Raw genomic sequence first — 27,285 nt, 5'->3', positions numbered from 1 at the left:
ATGCAGGGTAACATCAAGTCTCCTCTTTTTGGTATGACGTGGCCGGGGATCAAACCCTCCGACTTTGCTGAGAGCATTTTAAAAAAACAACAACAAAAAAACTTTAATCAGGGCGCACGTTCGTCATCTGATATCTCAGACATTATGTTATCACAATGTATTTATAATTTTCTATTTTCTATTTGCATGTATAACATACCATACGTCGTATCTTCCAGAACTGTGCACAACTTGGACATAATAACAATAAAAAGGACAATGGCGACTGCAGTGAAGCTACCCCAGTGTAGAGTGTGTCACACTTCGTACAAGTATGTCGGGCCTGATCCACAACTCCTACCTTGTCTCCACTCGGTGTGTCAGACATGCCGAGACACTGACACCGCTGATACTCTGACGTGTGACATCTGCCAGGAAACATTTGATAAAGAACACACTGATTTTCCTCCCGATGTCGTTGTCATCAAAGATATCTTCCACCAAACTGCTGAAAACGATGGTTCCGCCGTGCTTTGTACCAACAAAGATGACGGCAACCAAGCCATGTCCTGGTGTGATGAATGTGAAGCCTTCTTGTGTGAGCACTGTCAGGCCAGCCATGAGGATATGAAGATAACAAGGTCGCATGCAGTTGTGCCATTGGAAAGCTTGACATCATCTGATGGAGAACCTACTCCTAAGACTGTCTACTGCACAAAACATGCTGATCATCCCCTACAGCTCTATGACGAAACATGTGAGCAAAGAATATGTTTCAAATGTAAGGAGAATCATAGCGACTGCAAGGTGAATGACATAGCCACAGTATGTCAACATCTGAAGGAGACGGTACTGGAGGAAGGACAGAAAGGCCTCTCTAAGAAGATAGAAATAATCAGAGCCATCAGGGACCAGGTACATGAAGTTGTCAAGATGTCAGAGGTGAAAGAGGAGGAAGGGAAGGAGTTCTTAAAGCATACATTTTCTGAGCTGAGAAATACTTTAAATCAGCGAGAAGAAGGGGTTTCGCTACAACTGGATCAAAGTTTCAGAGCTGTATATGATATAAATAATTCCCGGCTATCCAAGTTGGAAATGGAGGAAGTCAAATGTGACACAGCACTTGGATATTGTCAGAAATTCGCTGCTATGTCTAGTGTTGACGCACTCTTCAGGGCCAGAAAGACAGTAGTATCCAGAACCAATGAGTGTATTACAACTGAGCTTCCCCAAGTGAGAGATACAGAGGCTGCAGTCACTCTATCTAGACAGGAATTTACTGACCTGAAGCAATTGATTTCTTCCTTTGGAGGGTACTACGTACCCATGGACCCTCAGTCCGAAAGTAACCCAGGTAGGATTTGATTATGTCTTGGATGATGAAACAATACATTGATATTGTAACGAGCTAAAGAAAAGCTAAGTGTTTATTATCCTGTACATGGAGCTGTTCCATTACACTACATACAGTTTATTAGGAATGTTGAGTTAAATACGAATAATGTCAGTGTCCTTGAGTGAGTAAATGTGGTTTTACGCTGCTTTTAGCAATGTTCCAGTACTGTCATTGCGGGGTACAACAGCAAATGTGCTTCACACAATGAACCCATGTAGGAAATCGAACCCGGGTCAATGGTCTGACCTACTGATGCTTTAACCACAAGGCTACCCCACTCAGTGTCCATGAGCATAATCATAATAGATCTCGTTGCTAGTTGCCTCTGTTCCCTGGAGATGCTATACTTTTTATCTAGGTAACCAAGTCTGCTGGGAGAAACTGCAGACATACACATCAGCATCACTATAGCTAGTTGTACATAAAATTTACCATTTTCAGTCATATTCTATGTATTATTTTTGGAAATAATGTTTGATACCGGACACCTTCCGCCATATTCTGTTATGTGCGAACAACTTCCTTGGCAACCAAGGCCTTAGCCCTTTGGCTCTTTAGACCGACATATTTAACCCTTGGGCATCCGCTATAACTGAATTAGGGTTAGTAGTAGTTGTTGGGTTTAGGGTTTGCAATAAAACTATCAGTAAGTACTTACCATCAAAGAGCGAAGTCGTCCAAACTGTCATTTGTATTAATAGTAGGCGTGGAGGGCTGGGTCTGACAATATCATTGTCTTCTCCATGGGGATTGTTTGCTCGCACAATGAGAGGTAAGAAGGCAGTGAACTTGTCCGAGACGTCTGAACATTTTTACAAAATTCCTCCAAATAGGTGTACATACATGTCTTTTGTTAACGTTGTCCCCCTTCGTGAAAGTGAACGTTTTTTTTGCAAATAGCGACGTTTCGATGTTGATTCTGGAGTGACAACAACCAAGTGAATGAGAGGTATAGATACAGGACATGTTCTGGTAAGCTGCAGATTAACACTGAGAACAGGTAAAAAATAATAAGTAGCACACTTGGGTGGAGCCAAATGTACAGTAAGAATAACAAATAGCACAAGTTAATAAAGCACACGGGTAATAAAGCCAAATGTACAGTAAGTATAAGGATAAAAAGGATTAAACATTGATGACAAGCTGATTGGATGTTAATTAAAATAGTCTGTTGCTTGATTAGATCTTCAAAGGCAGACGAGATGTAATGCCCAGGATCGCTCTTGATCAGGGTTTTGTGACGTCATGCAGATAGGACAAATCAGGAACCACTTACCTTTCAGATGTCTCTAACGCTCCGATTTTCCACACTTAGAAATCCATAGGCAGAAAAATAACGAGCCATTACAAGTTTAGTTTTATTCGATTTGAACAAAAATAAAGTACTAACTCTAGTTTTACGAGACCGGAAGTGATGCATAGAAACTCACATTTAATGTTAATTTTTATCTAAATGTCCCCGTTTTCGTTTCCAACACGCACGAGTCTCGTGTTATATGAACGTCACGTGACCTATATGGTAGTTAGGTGTCAGGTGTAAGGCATGTGTACCTTGTTTTTATGCTCGTTGCAATTGTTAAATATTCCATTTACTCATATATTACATGTGTTTGTTATTACAGAGGGATCTACTATGAATGCTATGAAAACGAAGATAAACAAGCTTGAAGCTGATAACATGTTACATCTGCAGGTACAGTTTGTTGACACCTGCTATATAACTTTGTAATGTTCAATATAAATGTAATTCACCTTACTCAATCCGTTCTAAAACCAGAAAACCACAAGTTCAAAGTGTATATCTATTTTGAGATCTGTGAATGATTATACAATATGGTGGAATTAAGAGGATTAGACCTCTCGTCTTTATTGTGATTAGGTAACCTGTTACCAAAAAGGCTACCTGACCTAGCCTACCTCATTACATGCGAGTGATCTACATTGTAAACATTATTCTTAGTAATTATGATTTAAGGTTATAAAGAATCGCGATCAACAGATCGAACAGCTGTCGTCAACAATGAAATCTTTAGGTGAGCATCATTTCAATATTTATTAGATGGCATACGCGAATATGAGCTAGTATGATTATCATAGTTGTAAAAACGAAGGAGATCGGAGCAAATAACATATTTGCCAAACAAGCTCGTGTTCTGTAATTCACTGTGCACTCTTCAGAGTTGGGCACCTATGCTGTGAAAGGGTATGCCCATAAGGGGATCGAATCTCAAAGCATGATTTGATTATACACATTATTGTTGCCTGTGCATAGTAGTAAACGTCCACAATCTACCCCAAGTCCTCTCCTTAACTTCACTGAACTTTAAGCTGACACACCAGGATGTAAGTGAAATGCTGTTGAAGTCGGCGTGAACAGTTCATTATACCACAATACCATATAGCAATAGTATATATATGACATTTTGTTTTGTAGAGTGCGTGTCCAGTGTAGCTGTCCACTTTCTGCCTGCCTCAGATGCCCCTTGTCCTGTTCCTCTTCTCTGTAAGTATGTTACATCAGGTAGAGTGTTATTACAACGTTGATAAATTAAACTGATAGACTCTACAAAATCCATACTTGTCTGATGTGACGAGTAGAATGAGATTAACTATATGCAATGTGTGAAGTGCCTGACTGTGCAGATCATATATTGATAGGGTTCACAGTAGTTCGTCCAGTCACCCAAAGATTTGTCAAATCCGCACTTGTTGATGTACATGTCCTTATGCTATTAGGGGCCACGGGAGGCCCAGTCGCCTAAGGCGCCGCAATTCGTTGTGCATAATTGCGTCCCGTGGGCACGCCAAAAACCTGTGATTATGGGTTCGAATCCCGGTTGGCCCCGATTGTTTCTAGGTTGTTAGCACAATACCCGTGCTCGTCCAGTCACCCCAAGATTTGATGTCCTACTGCTATTAGGGGACACGGGTGGCCCCGGTCGTCTACGGCGCCGCGATTCGTTGTGAATTGCGTCCCTTGGGTACGCCAGAAACCTGTGATTATGGCTTCGAATCACGGTTCGCCACGATTATGTTTCAAGTTTTGTCAGCACCATACCCGTGCTCGTGGGTTTCACCGAAGTGGTAAACGTCAGAGACCTGCACCACTTCGGGCTTTCCTCCAACATTAAGCTGACACGCCGAGATATAACTTTAATACTTTTAAAAGCCGTGTTAAACCAAACTCACTCACTCACCCTAATGTTGTTAACTTGTGCTGTAGTGTGTGCACACAAAACTTCACTCATTAACATATTATTACAGGCTTTGAAGGATTGCTTCACACTCACATGTCCCTCGTAATTGACAACACCATCAGTAACATTGCTTATACTCTATGGGATTCGAACTACAGTGTTTGTTGGACTCATTCAGCATTACGTTACATACTCAATACTGAAAACTCTAATTTCCAATTATTCAGCACATATAAACCAGTTCAACATGCCCAATCGACTTACTATATACACATTTATTTTGAGTACTTATATGTCTGACCGTGACCCCTACTTCAAATATATTACATTTATTGTTGGGACACCTGCAGTTTCTTATTAATCATTACTCTAGATGTATCAAGATAATCTATATTTAACGAATACAGCTATGTGATATAGAAGTTCAGTTTACATACTAATATCTGTGTTAATGGGCTGGTTGTCACGACGTTTTGACGCGTATTTCAGTTATAACATAGCGGGTTAACTACAAAAAAACATCGAATGAAAACTTTCTAAATTGAAAAAAACAAACTCAAAACTTATGTATTCTCGACTCGAAGCCGATAGTTTCAGATATTACCAATTACAGAAAACATTGCATCAGTCTTTTCGGATAATTTGAACTGGGTGTTTAAAGGGGCAAATCAGGAAATAAGGTAAAACATGATGATGCGCCAGAGATACAATGTATTTGTGTTGGAAAGTTTACTTTATTTATATTTTGTAGGTATACATCTAAAATATGACAAAGACAGAGCCAATCTCGACAGAGTCCACATCAACACAGAAGGAGACCTGGTCAACAGGAAGTCGGACACCAGACCTGCAAGGGAGGGGAGACTGAAGAAGTACCATGGCTCATGTAGCACTGCCCCCCTCCCCCGGGCTGGCTGTCCCCAGTACTGGGAGATGAAGTCGAGGGTCAGTCTGGACAAACCACTCTCAGGGGACCTACTCATCCTGGAGGTGGGTGTATGTGGGGAGGAGCAGAGGGACGTGCATCATTGTATAGATGGACAACAGAGCTCCTACAGCCTGGTTGTCTCCCGCTGTAATACACACGGCGGGATATGCAGCATGACAGGGAAGGAGGGGAAGGGTGTGCTGTGTCTGCCTGACACTCTCCCCAACACAGCAGGGGCATCACACACACTACATTACGGTGTTGTCTATGATGACACCAGGAAGAAGATTGTTTTCATTGATGTGAAGGAGAATAAAGTGATGTCGACGTTAGACAATGTAGACTCTAGTCAGCCACTGTGGCCAATGTTCGGGGTGTATATGCCTTTATCGGGTAATGTCAGCATGACACTTGTAGTGGGCAGCGACATCAACATGACAGAGGTGAAGAAGGGAATGATTATCAGAGCCTTATCGTGAGAGAGAGAGAAAGAGAGAGAGAGAGAGAGAGAGAGAGAGAGAGAGAGAGAGAGAGAGAGAGAGAGAGAGAGAGAGAGAAATGTGTTAGTTATGTTACACAGTTATTGCATTGTGTTTTTATTTTGAGATTTGATGTAGCTATTGCATTTCGGGGATAGTAGCCGATCAGGACCCAAACGTTGATTAAGTTGGAACATAGTATAAGAGCTTGTCAATCTTAGGTTTTTCCCTATGTCATGTTATGTTTAATCCTTCATTTAATCTGTGGTGGGGAACTGACAGATGAGTGACAGTGAAGATATTTTCCCAATGACTAGGCCGAAACAGGGACAGAGTGATTAGGCGAGGAGTGAGTGAGTTGGGTTTAACGCCGCTTTTACATGTATTTCAGTCATATCACAGCATATCAGCTTTATGTTTACCGCCCAAGGGACGCAACTCTGCACAGCGAATCGCGGCGCCCAAAACGACTGGGCCGCCCGTGCCCCGACTAGGCGAGGAAATGTATAGCTGTATGCAATAAATCACATTAAAGAAAGAAGTAAATCTCGACTATGATTTTAAGAACCCTTACTACTTCGGTGAAACCCACGAGCACGGGTATGGTGCTGACAAACCTAGGAAAATAATCGGGGCGAACCAGGATTCGAACCCACAATCATAGGTTTCTGGCGTGCCCAAGGGATTCAATTCTGAACAGCGAATCGCGGCGCCTTAGATGACTTGTCCACCCATGCCCCGACCAGGCGAGGAAATGGATAGCTGAGGAGAGTTGACTTTCCTTGATGAAAGTAATATTATATGTTAATATTTAAAATACATGTTGCCCTTGCATTATTACATTATTTCATATTATATGTTTTATTATCGGGAAATGTTAATATATATATATATATATATATATATATATATATAATGTAATATGAAGGGAAACATGTATTTTCCCTTGCATTATTACGTTATTTAATTATATATATATTAACATTTCCCGATAATAAAACACAGATGACCTCTGTCACATGCATCTTAACATTTCTGATCAAGCCACAGTAAGCTTATCGACCTGACGCACTTTTATACATTCATTTGTAAATTGTGCATAATGAGACTTCTGTTGAGACCTGCAGCTCTGGTACTTGTGTGACATGTTTGTAGTATTCCCCGTGCCTTATTGACAACACAGCCCCGCAACACAAGAGAAGTTAACATTAGATAACGTGTGGTCTTACACTGTGAGCATGGATAGCTATAACTGATAGCAGTCATACGGAATGTGTACTATAAGTTTAGTTAGGGATCTGTAATGGGCGACGTTGCGTGAGGCCGTGGAATAGGAACGTATTATTTGGTGTTGTGTGCATTGTAAGAGTGTGCCTGCCATTACATATAACACTATTGCTGCAGATGTTTAGCATCTGTAAAAGGATGATTTTGTACATATTAAACTATTTATCTTGAAACCTTCTTATTCCGGATTTCAATTGCCAAGAAACCCCTCTTTCCGGTGGTTCTTCTGATAATGCAATATATAATTAAAGGGACATTACCCTAAAACATATATTCAGAAATGTTGAAATCTGGAAACTTTATCGTTGGATTAACGTGTCCTCACTGTATATAGGTTTAATGCCAGGATTGAAGTATTCAGGGCTGCTTTATCAAGACATACACTAGATATATACGGGTGTCATATATATGCTGGATCCATGTATATGTTTCACCTCTCATCGTTTCAAGTTTACACAGACAGATTATATCTTTAAAACTCACCCATAGCTGCCACTCTGGGACTGAACATGTTTGTACGTGTGTTGCCACATTGGTGTCGATCTACGGAGTTACCTCCCCTGACAAGGAAGCAGCTGCCCATGTGGGGAGCGATCTGTGTCCCCGTGTGACAGACTACAGCCAAAGTGTGGCGTATCTAAAAGCAAGGTATGTCGCGTGTTGTGACGGAAAATCTATGGGTAGATATAAACATCCACATTAAAAGTATGATAACATAGAGGGACAGACAATTTGAGAAATAGAATGTTCCTAGTAACCACATGTAGGGCCAATTTCAGATTCGAACCCCTGACACTCCAAAGGCAAGCAACTCGGCACAAGGAACTTCGACGGCTTAGCCGACTGTTAAAGCAACTCCCCCATGTCTTATGTGAGCTTGGTGTTGTCTAACTTGTTGTTAGAGTTTACAGTGAGATTTCATTTTGTCAATTTTGTCTCATTAGGGAATGCATATGGAAACATAACTTTGTCCAACTCAAAGAAATCCCATTCATCCGAACGGAAGCATTCCCTCAAAACCGACCTGATTAACATATGTCTGGATTAACGACTCACGGTTTTAAAATAATGCTATTTGGTGTCTATGTCTATGTAAGAGTTCCAGGCAATGACTATAATCGTCCACAAAGTGGGTTTTCTGATTATCGGGATCCTGACTTGACAAGTTTCACTGTCTGTATCTGAGAACAATGATACTGTTAAAGTTGTATCTAAATGCGCGTCTCAGGGCTGCAATGTACAACAACCACGCCTAAAGAGAAGGCTGTGAAGCCACATCGTGAAACAGGAAATCTCACAGAACTGCATTGCAATTAGGCCATATTGTGTGAACGACGTTCTATAGACCATGTTAATCATGAACTAGTCATAATGTCCGTCTCGTTTGAAACGTGATAAAACCGAACATCTAATAAATGGAAGGAAAACAACGAAACATTGATTATTGCATACTAAAATGTTCCTTAAAAATTTAGATGCAAAATTGAAAATTCGAAGGAATGGAATAAATACAATAAATACTAAAAAAAAAACTGCTGCATATATATATACAGTCTTGGGTCATGCTTCAGTCGACACGTATCGTACCTGCATTTGTAATAGCTTATACAATCTACACAATACAGACATATCAACATTTCCCGATAAAGATGACCTCTGTCACATGACTGTAACGCAGCTCAGCATTCCTGAACAAGACTTATATCAAACCATTCTATGTCGTGTGACATGTTTGTAGCGTTTCTTGGGCCTGACACGGTTTATCAGCTGTACTGCGAAAAGGTGCGTCTACCCTTGATACTTGCATCTATAAAGGCCTTATTGCCAACACAGCCCTGCAACACTTGCGTAGTTAACATTAGATAACGTGTGGTCTTACACTGTGAGCATGGATAGCTATGACTGATTGCAATACACGGAATGCGTACTATCAGTTTAGTTAGAGATCTGGAATGGGCGACATTGCGTGAGGCCGTGGAATAGGAACGTATTTTTTGGTGTTGTGTGCATTGTGAGAGTGTACCTGCAATTACATATAACAATATTGCGGCAGATATCTAGCATCTTTAAGCGGATGATTTTGTACATAAAACAATATTTATATTGAAACCTTTTTATTCCGGATTTAAATTGTCGAGAAACCCCTCTTTCCGGTGGTTCCTTTGAAAAATGCAATATATAATTAAAGGGACATTACCCTAAAACATATATTCAGTCATGGAATGAAGTATTATCAGTATAATCTGGAAACTGTATCGTCGGCAGTAACGTGTACTAACTGTATATACGTACAGAGCCAAGATTGAAGTATTCAAGGCTGCTTAATCAAGACATAAACAAGATATATATGGGTGTTATGTATATGCTGGATCCATGCATACATGTATGTTTCACCTCTCATCATTTTAAGTTTATACAGACAGAATAGCTCTCTATAACTCATCCACACCTGCCAATCAGGGACTGAGCATGTTAGTACGTGTGTTGTCACATTGCTGTCGTTCTACGGAGTTACCTCCCCTGACAAGGAAGCAGCTGCCCCTGTGGAGAGCGATCTGTGTCCCCGTGAAGTCGACTACAGCCAAAGTGTGGCGTGTCTATAAAAAGGTATGTCGGATCTTGTGACGGAAAATCTAAGGGTAGAAATTAACATACATATTAAAATTTGATAACACAGAGGGGCAGACAGTTTGAGAAATAGATTATTCATAGTGACCACATGTAGTTTGTACTTTCGGTTTCGCCTTGAGGCATGTGCAGCCATGTTGGTGTTATACATGTACTAGATCTAGCGATCTATTGAAACTGATCACCAACCTTCGCTTACCCCACCCCTGTCCCATACAAGCCCTCTCCGCCTATTTACAAACCACAAACTACCTTCACAAACCGCCCTGCAGCATGGCTTCCTTCAGCACACACATGAACACTCATATTTGTCTGTCTGTCAACCGTAACAAGGATATGCCATCCTGTTATCTATTCACGATTCAACAAAACATTTTCGGTCTGACAATTAAAAGTCCCATTGATCAGCTTTATATCAACCATTGCAATGTCAATGAAGCGGTGTGTGGTCTAAGGGACGCAACTCGTGCTTGACATTATGTTTCCCATGCGGTCGGATCATTGAGTTTATTTTCCTGCTCGATCGCGAGGGAATATGTCATATCATGTCAAGTTTCTGGATTCTTTTATTTTCGATTTTGCCTGGGAAGATTGCTTGATAAGTACATTAAAATTATATATTCCATTTATTTTCGGTTCAGCCTTAATTTGTTTTGGATTGTCACATGATCACCACATCCCCGTGTTTCTGGATTCTAAATACAAGGAACAACTTAATGTTATTTGGTAGCCATTAATCAAAAATGACAAAAAAGTAGAATACAAGCATGCTCTCCAATGTGTGTCAGTGTATTATTCAACGGATTACAAGCAGCATGGATGAACTAATCAATTTCATTGATTTCGTTCCCTTCAATTGAACGGTATATGTGTAGACGTGTTTATAAACACGCACGTGGTATTAATAAATATCTCATAGTCGTCATATATATTTCCAACGTATGTATATATAACAAGTTAATTCAGATGTATGAGCATTAAAACACATTCAACAACGAATATGGGAAATATCGTTAAGCATATTTAAATAAATTTATGTATAAGTATAGGCTACAGAAAGCATACTGCGGTTACTTCAATATTCCATGGATGTGTAACAAGACATATTGTGCAGAAAACACGATAAAATCAATAAAGATAATGTATTTAAAGTTTTAAGGACAACAGCGAGCTTGATGCTTTGCGTTTTTCTATGTACGACTGTGAAGTCATATTCTTGGCGTCACAATGAGCGGTATGACGTCATAATAGTGACTTGCAGTGTAGAGCAAAACCTATGCAAGGTTTTCTAACTTTTCTTTAGGAGTGCCCAACCCAAGCTCTCTTTCGATGTTGCCGTGTTACGTGCTTTATAGTATGGTGTAAGCAAACTGCTTAAGCATGTAGAGCGCCACATTTGGTTTAAATGCTGTTGTTGGTGATTCCGTACACACTTATGGACAACCCACTGGAATCAGTGGACTTAACCCATGCCGCGTCACTCACTTTATGGAGATAAACGTTTAGTGTTCCGTTCCAAAGTCAATTTAGCGCGATTAAAATCTGCAGGTAACCTGGCTTTACACAAAACACAGTATATGTATCCCCTAAAAATAGTTGTGCTTGTCAATACTCCTATATTCACTCAGGATCTTTCGCGGCTGAAAGGCTGTCAAGATAACATAACATTGGCGACTCACGACAGCAGTGGAAGTCCTACATTGAGTTCAATATATATAAGTACACTCCCACCATAATCTATTATGGGGCTGATTTATTGACGAATTAACTTCCATAATTTTTGCGTATCTTCACAAACGCAAAAGACTACTCACATGAATTCTTCTAAATGAATATGTTAACAATAATAACTTCACCGACTGCCTATCTATTGATTAACACACACAACAAAAGGCAGTGACATCGTTCAGCCCAATAATGAAACAGAAGCTAACATTCTGTTATCAGCCAATCAGTAAAAATCAGAAAACAGAACACTGTTGGTGGGCGCTGCCTCATTTTTTCGGTTTTTGGAAGCATACCCGAAAAGTAAAGTGCTTCGTTAGCCAATAAAATGCCAAGGAATCACTTTCAATTAATTCATTGATGAATCATGTACATAACTTTGATTAAAGTATTGTTCAATGTATATGTTCATGTGCTCAGTGATTTGAAGAAATTTATTTCACTGTGACCACAAAAAAAATAAACGTCCTCGTTTCACCTTGTATTGTGTGCTTGACCGTCATTCTTGGAACTTTGCTCCTGATATATTCACCGACAAAAGAAACGCGAATACCATACATGTTGGTTAATATGTGAAGAATTACTCCTATTCACGAGTCATTAGATTGGTCGATGCACAAACCAACATACTGTTCGTTGTGTAAACCGACGCTCGTGAACGCATCACGTCATAGATCCATGACTGGAGATGCACCATTTGTTTCGTGAAGGATTAGCGTGTAAAGTCTGGATATCACGTGCAGAATATCGTGATAAGGAGGAAGACAATCCGTGGTAACACTTGACTGATTGTTAGGTTTATTATTACGTGGTACACATTGGAAACACCTCTTCTTATTGTATATACTTCACTAAATGTTTCTATGGATTCGCGTTTCTTTTAGCAGTGATTATATATTTGTACAGATCGTTGATCCAAATAAACCTTTCTGTTTCATTATCTGAATGAATCCAAGCAACTGATAAATTTTATCTCATTATTTGTTTCAAATCACAAAGAAAAATCTATTATTACAAATTAGAATTATGTGAATGATCAAATTCTCTTTCTTGATGTACAAAATACATAATCTTGTAATCTTTATATCATAAGTATTAAAGAAAATATACTTGCCAAAGGTAAATATAATGATTTATATGTACCATAGTGTCATTTCTTTGCCCTATTTTATGAAGTCGCCCGCCCCCCCCCCCCCCCCCCCCCCCCCCCCGACTTTAAAATGAAACTCACAAAATCGTTTATGGATTTGTAATCGTGTATTATTATATTTTTATATTTGTTTAAATATATTTGCTCAGGTAGCTAGACATAGAAGGAAGATATGTAGTTTACGATTGTGAAAAGAAACATCTATATATATTTAATGTGCCAAGGTTTTTTAAGTTTTACTGTATACATGTATAATCAGATGACATGGACGCATTTGATAATGTGATAGAAATTAATTGGAAATACAAAATAATATTTTGCTGTCATCAGATAATGCACGGTAAAAATATAATAAAATCACAATTTCCAAAGTGGTACCTTTGCATGACAAACATGTTTTGGTCATTCACAAATCAATAAACTATAGTCTGTGTATTTGACCAATTAATGTTATTGAACAATTCATCATTTATTGGATATCTAATGTTAGATCTATTTTGACAGTTTCCCTTTCTAAAATATTGGATAAAATGTCATTCACGTCACTAGCCTACCTGCATAAAATCCATATTGTAACGTCATTGAACAAAAACACAAGACGTTTACTCATTGCGGACACAACAGATAATGTATCAAAGGTTTTATCAAAAGATACTGAAGAGTGCATTCTATATCCATCATGTACGAACCTAATATATTGTTGTGAGATTCCACAGGAAACTGTGAGAAACACCACTTGATGTGAAAGGGAATGCATTGGCTAGGCGAGAGTATGGGACATGTATGGTTTGGGGACAGCTTAGGAAGGCAGATCTCAGACATGGCTAGCCAACCAACCCATGGTTGAACTCAATAACGTTTTATGATGACGACGTTTAAGCCCAGTTCATCGCACCTCCAACTCCCCTCTATTCGTATACATGTGTTAAAATAGCATTCACTTTTGCACCTTAACCCGGAAGTGACCTAGCTTTACATACAGGGCGTGGTCTTTGCCGGGTAGGTGCATGGTGGATAGTCTCTGATATTCTAACAGCATATGCCAATTAGAGAATATTGTTCTGTATGAGAAATTACCTGTGTTTACCTAAATCACCAGAATACATTTCATCTGTTACATTGCATATCTTAAACATGTATAAACTTGAATCATAAAACACACGTCTAAAATCTAAACATTAGTGTGAGGTGACAGCGGACCAGTCCTACTTTCGTTTTCAAGCGCCGACATGTTCTAGGACACGACACACTTCCCTGTCCTAGCTCTTTCTAAGCCGCTATTCATGAATATTATGACGACCCCGCGTGGATCGTACTTCAGCACACAGAAATCATACCTTCCATGCAGAATGAACAGCTCATTGTTATAGGATCGATCGAATACACGGATAGCGCAGCATAATAGTAGTTGAAAGGCCTTTTATTGACATGTAAATGTAACATGAAATGTGTCAGGTGAATATACAGGTGTGTGTTTGAGACAAGTTTGACTAACCATTCTTTCTTTTATTTGAGACGAATGGTCAAATAGAGCAGTATATTTGAAACTAATGGGCGAATTGGAAGCGTAGTGGCTACGTGTGTTGTTTCGTTGAATTGGCGAAAATGCGCATTGGATATATCATATCATGCATGACTTATCAATGATGAACATTATTTATTTAATGTTATTTGTTTATTATCTGAAATACCATGCCGCAGTTTAACATGCATACCACACTCAGGAACACAGTTCTTGTTTATATAATATACCATACTTCCTATCTTCCAGTACTGTGCACAACTTGGACATCATAACACTAAACAGGACAATGGCGACTGCAGTGAAGACACCCCAGTGTAGAGTGTGTCACACCTCGCACAAGTATGGTGGACCTGATCCGCACCTCCTACCTTGTCTCCACTCGGTGTGTCAGACATGCCTAGACACTGACAGCCATCATACACTGACGTGTGACATATGCCAGGAAACATTTGATAAAGAACAAACTGATTTCCCTCCCGATGTCGTTGTCATCAAAGATATCTTCCACCAAACTGCTGAAAACGATGGTTCCGCCGTGCTTTGTACCAATAGAGATGACGGCAACCAAGCAATGTCCTGGTGTGATGAATGTGAAGCCTTCTTGTGTGAGCACTGTCAGGCCAGCCATGAATATATGAAGATAACAAGATCCCATGCAGTTGTGACATTGGAACACTTGACGTCTGCTGACGGAGAACCTACTCCTAAGACTGTCTACTGTAAAGAACATGCTGATCATCCTCTCCAGCTCTATGACGAAACATGTAAGCAAAGAATATGTTTCAAATGTAAGGAGAATCATAGCGACTGCAAGGTGAATGACATAGCTACAGTATGTCAACATCTGAAGGAGACGGTATTGGAGGAAGGACAGAAAGGCCTCTCTAAGAAGATAGAAATAATCAGAGCAATCAGGGACCAGGTACATGAAGTTGTCAAGATGTCAGAGGTGAAAGAGGAGGAAGGGAAGGAGTTCTTAAAGCATACATTTTCTGAGCTGAGAAATACTTTAAATCAGCGAGAAGAAGGGGTTTCGCTACAACTGGATCAAAGTTTCAGAGCTGTATATGATATAAATAACTCACGGCTATACAAGTTGGAAATGGAGGAAGCCAAATGTGACACAGCACTTGGTTATTGTCAGAAATTCGCTGCTTTGTCTAGTGTTGATGCACTCTTCAGGGCCAGAAAGACAGTAGTATCCAGAACCAATGAGTGTATTACAACTGAGCTTCCCCAAGTGAGAGATACAGAGGCTGCAGTCACTCTATCTAGACAAGACTTTACTGACATGAAGCAATCGATTTCTTCCTTTGGAGGGTACTACGTACCCATGGACCCTCAGTCAGAAAGTAACCCAGGTAGGATTTGATTATTTCTTGGATGATTAAACAATAAATTGATATTGTAACGAGCTAAAGAAAAGCTAAGTGTTTAGTATCCTGTACATGGAGCTGTTCCATTATACTACATACAGTTTATTAGGAATGTTGAGTTAAATACGAATAATGTCAGTCTCCTTGAGTGAGTGAATGTGGTTTTACGCTGCCTTTAGCAATATTCCAGTACTGTCATTGCGGGGTACAACAGCAAATGTGCTTCACACAATGAACCCATGTTGGGAATCGAACCCGGGTCTATTGCGTGACCTGCCGACGCTTTAACCACAAGGCTACCCCACTCAGTGTCCATGAGCATTGGCCATCATAATAGAGCTCGTTGCTAGTTGCCTTTGTTCCCTGGAGATGATATACTTGTCATCTGGGTAACCAAGTCTGCTGGGAGAAACTGCAGACATACACATCAGCATCACTATAGCTAGTTTTACACAAAGCTTACCATTTTCAGTCATATTCTATGTATTATTTGTGGAAAGAATGTTTCATACCGGACACCTTCCGCCATATTCTGTTATGCGCGAACTACTTTCTTGGCAACCAAGGCATTCGCCATTTTCCTGCCGCTACAGTTTATTTCCTTAGCCCTTGGGCTCTTTACACCGACATATTTAACCCTTGGGCCTCCGTTAGAACTGAATTAGGGTTAGTAGTAGTTGTTGGGTATAGGGTTTTTAATACACATATCAGTAAGTTCTTACCATCAAAGAGCGAATTCGTCCAAACTGTCATTTGTATCAATAGTAGTGCGTGGAGGGCTTGGTCTAACAATATCATTGGCTTCTCCATGGGGATTGTTTGCTCGCACAATGAGAGGTAAGAAGGCAGTGAACTTGTCAGAGACGTCTGAACATTTTGAAAATATTTCTGACAAGTCATTTGTTAACGTTGTCCCCCTTCGTGGAAGTGAACGTTTTTTTGTTTATTGCACGTTTCGACGTTTCTATGTTGATTCTGGAGTGACAACAACCAAGTGAATGAGAGGTATAGATACATGACATGTTCTGATAAGCAGCAGATTAATATTTAGAACAGGTAACAAATAATAAGTAGCACACATGTATTTGGATGGAGTCAAATGTACAGTAAGAATAACAAATAGCACAAGGTAATAAAACACACGGGTAAAAAAGCCAAATGTACAGTAAGTATTAGGATAAAAAGGATTAAACATTGATGACAAGCTGATTGGATCTTGATTAAAATAGTCTATTGCTTGATTAGATCTTCAAAGGCAGACGAGATGTAAAGCCCCTGATCTCTGTTGATCAACGGTTTGTGACGTCACGCAGAAATGGACAAATCAGGAACCACTTACCTTTCAGATATCTCTCATGCTCCGATGTTCCACACCTCAGAAATTCATAGGCAGAAAAAATAACGAGCCATTACGAGTTTAGTTATATTCGATTTGAACAAAAATAAAGTACGAGGTCTAGTTTTACGAGACCGGAAGTGATGCATAGAACTCACGTTTAATGTAAATTTCTATTTAAATGTCACCGTTGTCCTTTCCATCACGCACGAGTCTCGTGTTATATGAACGTCACGTGACCTATATGGTAGGTAGATGTCCGGTGTAATGCATGTGTAAATAATTTGTATGCGCGTTGCAGTTGTTAAATATTTCATTTACTAATTTATTACATGTGTTTGTTATTACAGAGGGATCTACTATGAATGCTATGAAAACGAAGATAAACAAGCTTGAAGCTGATAACATGTTACATCTGCAGGTACACTTTGTTGACACCTGCTATATAACTTGAAATGTTCAACATAAATGTAATTCACCTACTCGATCCGTTCTAAAACCAGAAAACCACAAGTTCAAAGTATAAATCTATTTTTAGATCTGTAAATTATCATACAATATGATGGAATTAAGAGCATTAGACCTCTCGTTTTTGGTGTGATTAGGTAACCTGTTACCCAAAAGGCTTCCTTACCAAGCCTTCCTAATTACATGCGACTGATGTACATTGCATATATTATACTTATTAATGATGTTTTAAGGTTATAAAGAATCGCGATCAGCAGATCGAACAGCTATCGACAACAATGAAGTCTGTAGGTGAGCATCACCTCAATATTGAAAAATGGCAAACACGAATATGTCATATCAAGTATGATAACTACAGTTGTAAAAATGAAGGAGATGTGAGCAAATAACATATTTTGCCAAATAAACTCGTGTTCTGTAATTCACTGTGCAATGTTCAAAGTTGGGCAACTGATCTGTGAAAGGGTATGCTCATTGGAGGATCGAATCTCAAAGTATGATTAGATTATACACAATATTGTTGCCTGTGCATAGTGGTAAACGTCCACAATCTACCCCACCTTCCTCTCCTTAACTTCACTGAACTATAAGCTGACACACCAGGATGTTAGTGAAATGCTGTTGAAGTCGGCGGGAACAGTTCATTATACCACAATACTATATAGCAACAGCATATATTTGACATTTTGTTTTGTAGATTGCGTATCTAATGTAGCTGTCCACTTTTTGCCTGCCTCAGATGCCCCTTTTCCTGTTCCTCTTCTCTGTAAGTGTGTTGCACCAGCGTGATTGTTATGACAGCGTTGATAAATTAAACTGATAGACTCTACAAAATCCATACTTATCTTATGTGACGAGTAGAATGAGATTAGCTATATGCAATGCGTGAAGTGCCAGACTGTGCAGATCATATATTGATAATAATAACCCTAAGCGAAGCAGTTGATCGCTATTGTCGGGCATTATTATCTACATGGAACCAGCCTGACCAGTCACCGTCGAGGCTCCCGTGCACGTGATCGCGAGAATTACGTGTTGACATAGAATCGTCCAACAAAAACAAATATGACTTTGAACGAATCAAAGTATGGCATTTATGATATATGTATCCATTCTCTGTCAACTAAAGTTCGTTTCAAGGCGTTTCACAGTGATGCCTTTCCATGGGGGGAAAACATCAAAACTCATTAATTCGTGTATAATGCGCACCCCCTTCTACACAGCTGTGTTTTTTGGAAAATAAGTGCGCACTATACTCAAGAAAATACGGTAGCTATATGCAATGCGTGAAGTGCCTGACTGTGCACATCATATATGGATAGGGTTCACAGTAGTTCGTCTAGTCACTCCAAGATTTGTCAAATCCACAATCGTTGATGTACATGTCCTAATGCTATTAGGGGTCACGGCTGGCCCGGTCGTTTAAGGCGCCGCGATTCGTTGTGTAGAATTGCGTCCCTTGGGCACGCCAGAAACCTGTGATTGTGGGTTCGAATCCCGGTTGGCCCCGATTATGTTTCTAGGTTTGTCAGCACCATACCCGTGCTCGTGGGTTTCTCCGAAGTGGTAAACGTCTGAGACCTGCATCACTTCGGGCTTTCCGCCCACATTAAGTTGACACACCGAGATATAACTGTAATACTGTTAAAAGCTCACTCAATTACCCTAATGTTGTTGTTTACTTGTGCTAAAGTGTGTGCACACAAAATTTCACTCATTAACATATTTTTACAGGCGTTGAAGTATTTGCAGTTGCTTTACACTCACACGTCCCCCATATTTGAAAACACCATCAGTAACATTGCTTATACTCTATGGGGTTCGAACTACAGTGTTTGTTGGACTCATTCAGCATTACGTTACATACTCAATACTGAAAACTCTAATTTCCAATCATTCAGCAAATATAAACCACTTCAACATGCCCAATCGACTTATTATATACACATTATTTTTGAGTACCTATATGTCTGACCGTGACCCCTATTTCAAATATATTACATTTATTGTTAGCACAGCTGCAGTTTCTAATTAATCATTACTCTTGATGTATCAAGACAATCTATATTCAATGACTATATCTATGTGATATAGAATCGTCGGTTTACATACTAATATTTGTTGTGAATAAGTTGGTTGTCACGACGCTTTGACGCGTATTTCAATCAAAACATGGCGGGTAAACTACCAAAAAAAACCCGTGGAATGAAAACATTCTAAGTGGAAAAAAAACCACCTCAAAACTTATGTATTCTTGAGTCAAAGCCGATAGTTTCAGATATTACCTATTAAAGAAAACATCGTATCAGTCTTTTCGGATAATTCGAACTGGGTGTTTAAAAGGGCAAATCAGGAAATTAGGTAAGACATGATGATGCGGCAGAGATACCATGTATTTGTGTTGGAAAGTTTACTTCATTCTTATTTTGTAGGTATACATCTGAAGTATGACAAAGACAGAGTCAATCTGGACTACGTCCACATCAACACAGAAGGAGACCTGATCAACAGAAAGTCGGGCAAGAGACCTGCAGGGAAGGGGAGACTGAAGAAGTACTTGGGCTCAAGTAGCACTGCCCCCCTCCCCCGGGCTGGCTGTCCCCAGTACTGGGAGATGGTGAACAGGGTCAGTCTGGACAAACCACTCACAGGGAACCGCCTCATCCTAGAGGTGGGTGTATGCAGGGAGGAGCAGAGGGACGTACATCATTGTATAGATCAACAAACCAGCTCCTGCTGCATGCAGGTCGCCCAGTGTACTACACACGGCGGGATATGCATGCGGACATGGAAGGAGGGGAAGTATGTGTTGTGTCTGCCTGACACTCTCCCCAACACAGCAGGGTCATCACACACACTGCATTACGGTGTTGTCTATGATGACGCCAGGAAGAAGATTGTCTTCATTGATGTGAAGGAGAACAAAGTGATGTCGAGGTTAGACAATGTAGACTCCAGTCAGCCACTGTGGCCGATGTTCGGGGTGTATAACCCATCTCGCCTCACTGTCAGCATGACACTTGTAGTGGGCAGCGACATCAACATGACAGAGGAGAAGAAGGGAATGATTCTCAGAGCCTTATCGTGAGAGAGAGAGAGAGAGAGAGAGAGAGAGAGAGAGAGAGAGAGAGAGAGAGAGAGAGAGAGAGAGATTTGTAAGTTATGTTACACAGTTATTGCATTGTTTTTTAATTGTGAGATTTGATTTAGCTATTGCACGTCGGGGATAGAAGCCGACCAGGACCCAAACGTTGATTAAATTGGAACATAGTTTAAGAGCAAGTCAATCTTAGGTTTTTCCCTACGTCATGTTATGTTTAATCCTTCATTTAATCTGTGGTAGAGAACTGACAGATGAATGACAGTGAGGATATTTTCCCAATGACTGTGCCGAAACATGGACAGAGTGACTAGGCGAGGAGTGAGTGAGTTGGGTTTAATGCCGCTTTTAACAGTATTTCAGTCATATCACAGCATGTCAGCTTTATGTTTACCACCCAAGGGACGCAACTCTGCACAGCGAATCGCGGCTCCCAAAACGACTGGGCCACCCGTTCCGCGACTAGGCGAGGAAATGGATAGCTGTATGCAATATCTATCTATATCAGGACGGCCGGCATGTAGTCCATTCTGGATCAGGCAAACAGGACTGTTTTATATGTATCCCATGATACCCAATCATTCGATGTAACCACCCGATCCTCATAATAACCAACTCGCGCTTAAGACGGTATACTGAGGACATGTTAGTAGTATACCAGGCTCATTCAGGACCGGACCTAGCAAATCCCCATATGACGTCACAGGTCATGGGTCAACCGGAAGTGACGTCATAACCGGAAGTGACGTAGCATGAGGATTATGGGTAATAATGAAGACAGGAAATGACGTCATAACCGGAAGTGTATTCTGGGAATGAAGATGGAAGTGACGTCATAGCATTTCCGATTTAGTGTGTCTGACGGTTTGGTGAGAATGAAGTGATAAAATGGCGTCTCGTGTAAGAAATGACGTCTGTTGGCCAGATGTGTGTGAGACGGGAAAATGGCGGACATGGGTATCGAGAAAGTCGTTTAGTAATAGAGACGGACGTCGTACATGTTAAAAAATAATGACAGTCTCGCTACATAATGGTCGGACATGTATGTTGTATACCCCTAATAATAGTTTGATCACAAATGTGTACAAATGAACGAATGTATGTATAAAAATGGATGCATTTGTGTGGCTGTATTTGTGACGTTTATTAAATCGAACAATGTCTTTGCTAAATACATAATGTAATGGGGTGTTTCTTACATGCAAAATACATCGCATGCAGGATAATCAAGACGAATCATCATGTTTTCAAGTTTTCTTTCGTTTTATTTGGTTGGTCCTTATAAGGACCTTTGAACGGAAGCGTATACCGGAGTTATACGTTTCTAAATACCATCTTCATATACGAGCAGTTAGGTGAATATCGCCTGTGTTCTGTGACGGGACTGTCCGTACTTTTCCAACGATACAATTTAACTCCGCAATGAAAGCACTGTACCCGATCGTTAGTTCCGGTGTAGAAGAATCCACTCATTGCCAGATCCAGGGGAGTTTGTTTCATCTGTATAGGCCATCGAATAAATGTATCAAACCGATCTTGCATATACTTCATATTGGGTCTGGCAGGTATATCCAAAGCGTCAGTGTGGAAAAATAGATTGCAGTCACAGGAATCAAGGCCCGAGTCGTCATTGCTATCCGTATTAGACATCCTTTCAGCGCTGCAGTCAAACTAGGAATGACGATTTTAGCCAAGGCGTGGCAATAGAATACGTCAGCTACGTTTTAACCAATCAGCGATCAGCTAAGCTGCTGTCGGGTCACTGTAGTCGGACCCTTGGAACAGTTAATCCTTAACACTACTCAGGGATTAATGGCGAACGGTCATCCCGCTATCTAACGGTAATGAAATGAAGATTTTAGCCAAGGCGTGGCAATAGAATACGTCAGCTACGTTTTAACCAATCAGCGATCAGCTAAGCTGCTGTCGGGTCACTGAAGTCGGACCCTTGGAGCAGTTAATCCTTAATACTACTCCGGGATTAATGGCGAACGACAGTCCCGCTATCTAACGGTCAACAAATCGGACATGTTATCTTAACGCTGGTGTGAAATACTCAGTAAGGAGTTGAAATAAAACAAACACGCTCTTCCAAGGTAGCATAATCCCGCATCGGGGGTCCGTCCCAGTATCTTATCGTCATCGGATTAAGATACCTGGAGTACATCCACGCTTTCAAAGTCTTAAGCCGATTAATAATCGCAATCCCACATCGGGTCCTTCCCAGCTTGCTACTATACATTAAAGATACGCAAATCACATGCACGCTTTTAAACAAAGGTCTAGTAATCTTAAGACGAGTAATACTCATAGTATACTGACCATACCGGACAGACACAACAGATTATAAAATTAATCCGCAAAGAACTTGGTGTTCTGCTAATCAACAACCGCGATAATATACAAAACGCTATCCAGTGGCGAATTCTTATCAACACTTTATGGGGACTTTGAAGAAGCCAATATGTGTGAATAACACATTTTAATAAAGCGTACTGCTGTATAAATAGGTACAATCCAGTTCTACAGACATTCGTGCTTCATACATTAGTCAGAACTTCGTGAATACTCGTACAACTTTGCAAAGAACGGCCATTTAGGAGAAAAAAAAGTTGCTATCTGTTTGGACTTCATCGATAGGTAAGTACTGTTTTCGTTGTATATTACATTGTCGTATGCCTTGTGTGTCATTTGTTCATTATTATCAAAATAACAAATAATGTATTAAGTTCAACGCTTTTTATTCCAATACCAAGATGTTACAATAGCATCATTCACTGTACAATCGTCATGAAAACGTTTAAGAACAGTATTCATACTGTTATGTCTACATCTATAATACAAATAATACAGACAAAAGAATCCACACGTGGTGCTGGTATAACACTGGAATCGCCTATTAGAATACCTATACATTTTATAGGCATACAAATCCTTGAACATGTTTAACTCTTCGTAAAGGTGAGCATTATCTAAGGAAAAGGAATCGAAACATTCAACAACACCAGCTCTAGGTATGTAATAGGCCAGCCAATGTAATCCGCCATGACTGCTGTCGGCTGTGTTCACTATGTAAGCGGCTGGTAGTTGGTCTTGAAGATGTGTTTCTAGCAAGTAATCCCTAGGTAGCGTGCCCTTATACACCTTGTTAAGAACCATGTCATTCTTCACAAACTCGTTGATATCAGATGTATATAACATAGCTATGTCATTATAACGTTCCTGAATGAATCTATTTCTATGACATTATCGTATTCTTGATAACATACTAACGTCAGTGGCTGCGCTAAGGGTTCAGAAAAAAAATATCTCAATTCCAACCTTTCCACTGTGTTTCAAATAACTATGACCTTCGTCGGCTCCCAAATCGTGAGAAAAGTCTATAACATACAGCGCAAATCCACCTTTAAACTGCTCTGGTGTTATGCTGTGTCCTGCATTTCGCCACAACCCACCCGAGTTACGGAATAGTTCCAAGTAGGTTTCGTAAAGTCTGCTGCTGTCAGCGCCGTAGTTCACCTCTAGTGTTTTGCCGTGAACATGCTGACCGTTTAGTTTCACTTTCAATGAAGTCAGATTAAAATTGTCAAAATTATACGGGTTCTTGCTTGCTGTACCGGCGAATGCGCTGTTTTCTACGAGTCCAATCACTATTCGCTTCGGCAAATCACCAGCTACTAAATGCTCGCTGTGGTAATCTCTAACACCGGCCGATATGTCGTGCGCTGTTGTCTTAACGCGGCTAATCGGGTATTTAACGGTAGTGCCTTTCTGCAGTGTCTTTATATGTAATTCGCGAATTTCTGGTGATATTTCAACTTGTCTGACGTAAAATTCGGCCCGTGATATTTCTCCTCTATAGGCTCGACCATCCTCCGGGTGCATTAACCAAAACGCATTCGAACTCCTCACAAGCTCTAATTTTATGGGGACGCCATCTATCAAATATCTTGGTTGTAAAAATATATCGCAGTGGAGCCGCCCTACTAATTCCACTTCATTTGTGGGTACTGTTAGATGCCATCGTTGTTTCATGCCAGAGTTACATCTCTCCTGTGTCATGTTCACATCGTTCATTTTATTAGCTGTGTCGGTATACCACCCTTCACATTTCATGAAACTGTCCATTGATTCTTTATTGTAAGAGAGTAGGTTTTCAATGTAGGATCTGTACGGGTAGGTTCCTAGAGACGGCGTTACTTCAACTTGGTTTTGACCCATGTGAACTCTTACTTCGCGGAATAAACTGTGTAAAATATTGTTCACGGGTCCGACGCAGTCTGCGGGTGATGCGTTATTGGATCCATGGGCTCTTTCGTGTGTATCCGAACCGTCAGCCTTAGTTATTTTAAAGGTCACTCGTAAATAACATTGCGCTAAATCTATGTAACTGTTAACAGGGTTTTGTATATCGAATCGGATGGGGCCATCACCTACAACGGTTGTGGTAGGACTGTATCGTACCCACTGACTGTCTGTCATGGACGTGACGACTCCCGGCACAGAAAATAAATCTAATTCCGACTTGGTACATTCGTAGGCCTCTGAACGGATCATAGTCTTTTTCTCTTGGTCTTTCGTTTTCTCTTTAATGGAGTAGGTTGTATTGCTCTCTCGGCAGTTTGAACACTTTCTGACAAATATTCCCCTGCTCGCCTTTTTAAACTTCTTTTTGGGCTAACACCATCTTCTACTACATCCTGGATCACGTGAGATAATTTTCTAGCTCCTGTTTTCAGAGCATGTCTACCTATCGATTTCAGCATGGGAAGGGCCACTCTCCCCAATGCTCCTAAAATATTACCCAAACCACCCCCTCCTTGGTAGTATAGGCCTCTATACACGGGTATGTCCCCGCCTATCTGCATTCGAGAGCGCCTTCGTCTACGATGTTGACGTAACATTATGCTCGTTTCTTTTTAAAATGTAGTATCACCACCGATCTACCGCTTTGAAATGATACGGGTTCCCCTGCGTCATCTCTTATATGTATTGTAATATTCCGAATATTATCGTAGCGTAAAGGAACGTATTGCACAGGGTTGTAATCTTTTACGTATACAAAGTCATCCAACATAGCTTTGCTGATCGGAACATGGGTTAATAATGGCGCAAGTACGTGGCCCACGATTTGATCTTCTATCAAGTCAGTGTAAATATATAAGTTGTGAAAGGTGTGATCTTTTATTGAATACAACGGTAGCGAGGCTGTTTGGTCGTGTGTATATAAATGGTATACTTTTTCATCAATTGCTGTAATAAATCCTAACAGTCGCGCTAATACAGGATGTAATGTAATAAGCACTCCATAAAGTCTAACATGTTTAAATTGGTCTACATCGATGTTTGGGATGGGTGGAAATTCAAAATTCACTGTGTTATTTTTAATGACCAGAAACTCCCATTCGGCCGGGTAGTGATAAAAGTCTGTCGAACTACTAGAATTTAATAATTGTAGATCTGTTGCAATGGCTTTCTGAAGAGAGCGATTCACGGTAGCAACCAACTGACTACCCGTGTAGTGCCCTTCATCAATGTCTGTCACCGTGGAATGCGAGAAAGTTTCATCTTCGTTGTCTTTTCTACCGGCCACAATTTTGGACATACATTTACCTACAAAAGTAATTTGTAAGGAATTGAAAGGGTGTCTCACGTTTTGCCATGTAACGGGAATTTGAACTTGACTTACACCAACTTCCCATTCGTTTCTGTTGAATTGTAAGGGATAGGGTAGATCAGTTGTATATCTGTTGGCTTTATTGCTGGGTCTATTGTCCATGGAAGCATCGCTGGGTAGTGTTACGTAAAATTCGTTATGACTAGACCCCATCGTGACTGTCGGTACTGCCTGAATCAGAACTAGCAACGTGGCTTGGAACAGGGGTGATGGTGGGATTAGGTAATAAATAACCCAAACAGCTCGACAGGAGAGCTATCCATAGCTGTTGCTTGGGAGAATCCTTTTCGTCTTTGAAGAACATAAGATTAACTAAGCAGCTTATAAGTACCGTAAATATCGCAATAATCTGTACAGCAAATACCACGGCACTCTTGCGTACGGTTGATCCCCAGCAGTTCCAATTATTAGACATCTATTATGTTATTTTCCGGTAACCACTGATTAAATATCTTAGGGTATCCTTTCCAAGAAACGTATGTTTCGGCCACACCCGTTTCAGGATTAATTCTTCTCGACAGTATTTTATCTATCTCGTAAATGTCCGGTTGTTGTACTGGTTGTAACTCCTGACGGTAAAACGTACCATCTAATGAGTTTCCTGCATAATCCTCCAATTTATATACAACCGGCTGTCTACCCAAAACGACTCTACTTATATAAAACACCTCCCGTGTCCAGTTGGATGTGTAACCCTTTTCAAACACATTTTTACTTTTACTAATTCTAACGGGGCACCTTGCTTTCAAAGGTAATATTTTCTTATCTGGTTTTGTTGATGTTTTTGTGGAGTCCTTCATGAAATCCAAAATGCGTATTTCAGTTACGTAGTCATTTGGTTGGACGTCTTTAGGGCTTCTACCTATAGTTCTGTGATAACTCGAATTGTAACCACGCACCAAATGCTGTAGAATATCTATGTATCGTTTTGAACCGTTTCTAGTAAAGTAACGCCACATACGTTTTTTCAAAGTTCGCTGAAATCGTTCTACTACAGCACACTTTGTGTCAGGGTTTTGACTGGTGTAATAATA

General features: G+C 40.3%; 1 protein-coding gene across 3 annotated transcripts; it reads left to right on the top strand.

Moving 5' to 3' along the window:
• Window positions 1-226: 226 nt before the first annotated feature.
• LOC124127944 lies at window positions 227-21,287 on the top strand. 3 transcript variants are annotated; one of them, XM_048391337.1, is made up of 7 exons: window positions 7,722-7,892; window positions 9,853-9,873; window positions 14,541-15,655; window positions 17,357-17,427; window positions 17,708-17,765; window positions 18,172-18,240; window positions 19,907-21,287. In XM_048391337.1, exons 3-7 carry the CDS (start codon window positions 14,581-14,583, stop codon window positions 20,560-20,562), a joined length of 1,929 nt encoding a protein of 642 aa, XP_048247294.1. In that variant the 5' UTR covers window positions 7,722-7,892; window positions 9,853-9,873; window positions 14,541-14,580; the 3' UTR covers window positions 20,563-21,287. The 3 variants fall into 3 exon arrangements, with proteins under 3 accessions (XP_048247293.1, XP_048247292.1, XP_048247294.1); XM_048391336.1 differs by lacking the exons at window positions 7,722-7,892; window positions 9,853-9,873; window positions 14,541-15,655; ... (1 more) ...; window positions 17,708-17,765; window positions 18,172-18,240 and adding exons at window positions 227-1,333; window positions 2,998-3,068; window positions 3,351-3,408; window positions 3,810-3,878 and having other exon boundaries at window positions 19,907-21,279; XM_048391335.1 differs by lacking the exons at window positions 7,722-7,892; window positions 9,853-9,873; window positions 14,541-15,655; ... (2 more) ...; window positions 18,172-18,240; window positions 19,907-21,287 and adding exons at window positions 227-1,333; window positions 2,998-3,068; window positions 3,351-3,408; window positions 3,810-3,878; window positions 5,324-5,994.
• Window positions 21,288-27,285: the final 5,998 nt, after the last annotated feature.

Source organism: Haliotis rufescens, unplaced genomic scaffold (assembly GCF_023055435.1).
Source record: "Haliotis rufescens isolate VD_foot unplaced genomic scaffold, xgHalRufe1.0.p SCAF_9, whole genome shotgun sequence".
In the NCBI taxonomy this organism is placed as follows: domain Eukaryota; kingdom Metazoa; phylum Mollusca; class Gastropoda; order Lepetellida; family Haliotidae; genus Haliotis; species Haliotis rufescens.
The sequence above is the reverse complement of the archived record's forward strand: the minus strand, read 5'-3'. Positions and strand labels throughout refer to the sequence as shown.

Coding starts and splice junctions, on each gene's coding strand:
- LOC124127944 (XM_048391337.1), top strand. CDS start 14,581: ATGGCGACTGCAGTGAAGACACCCCAGTGTAGAGTGTGTCACACCTCG. Junction 17,766..18,171: donor GACAACAATGAAGTCTGTAG/GTGAGCATCACC, acceptor TTTGTTTTGTAG/ATTGCGTATCTAATGTAGCT. Junction 18,241..19,906: donor TTTTCCTGTTCCTCTTCTCT/GTAAGTGTGTTG, acceptor CTTATTTTGTAG/GTATACATCTGAAGTATGAC.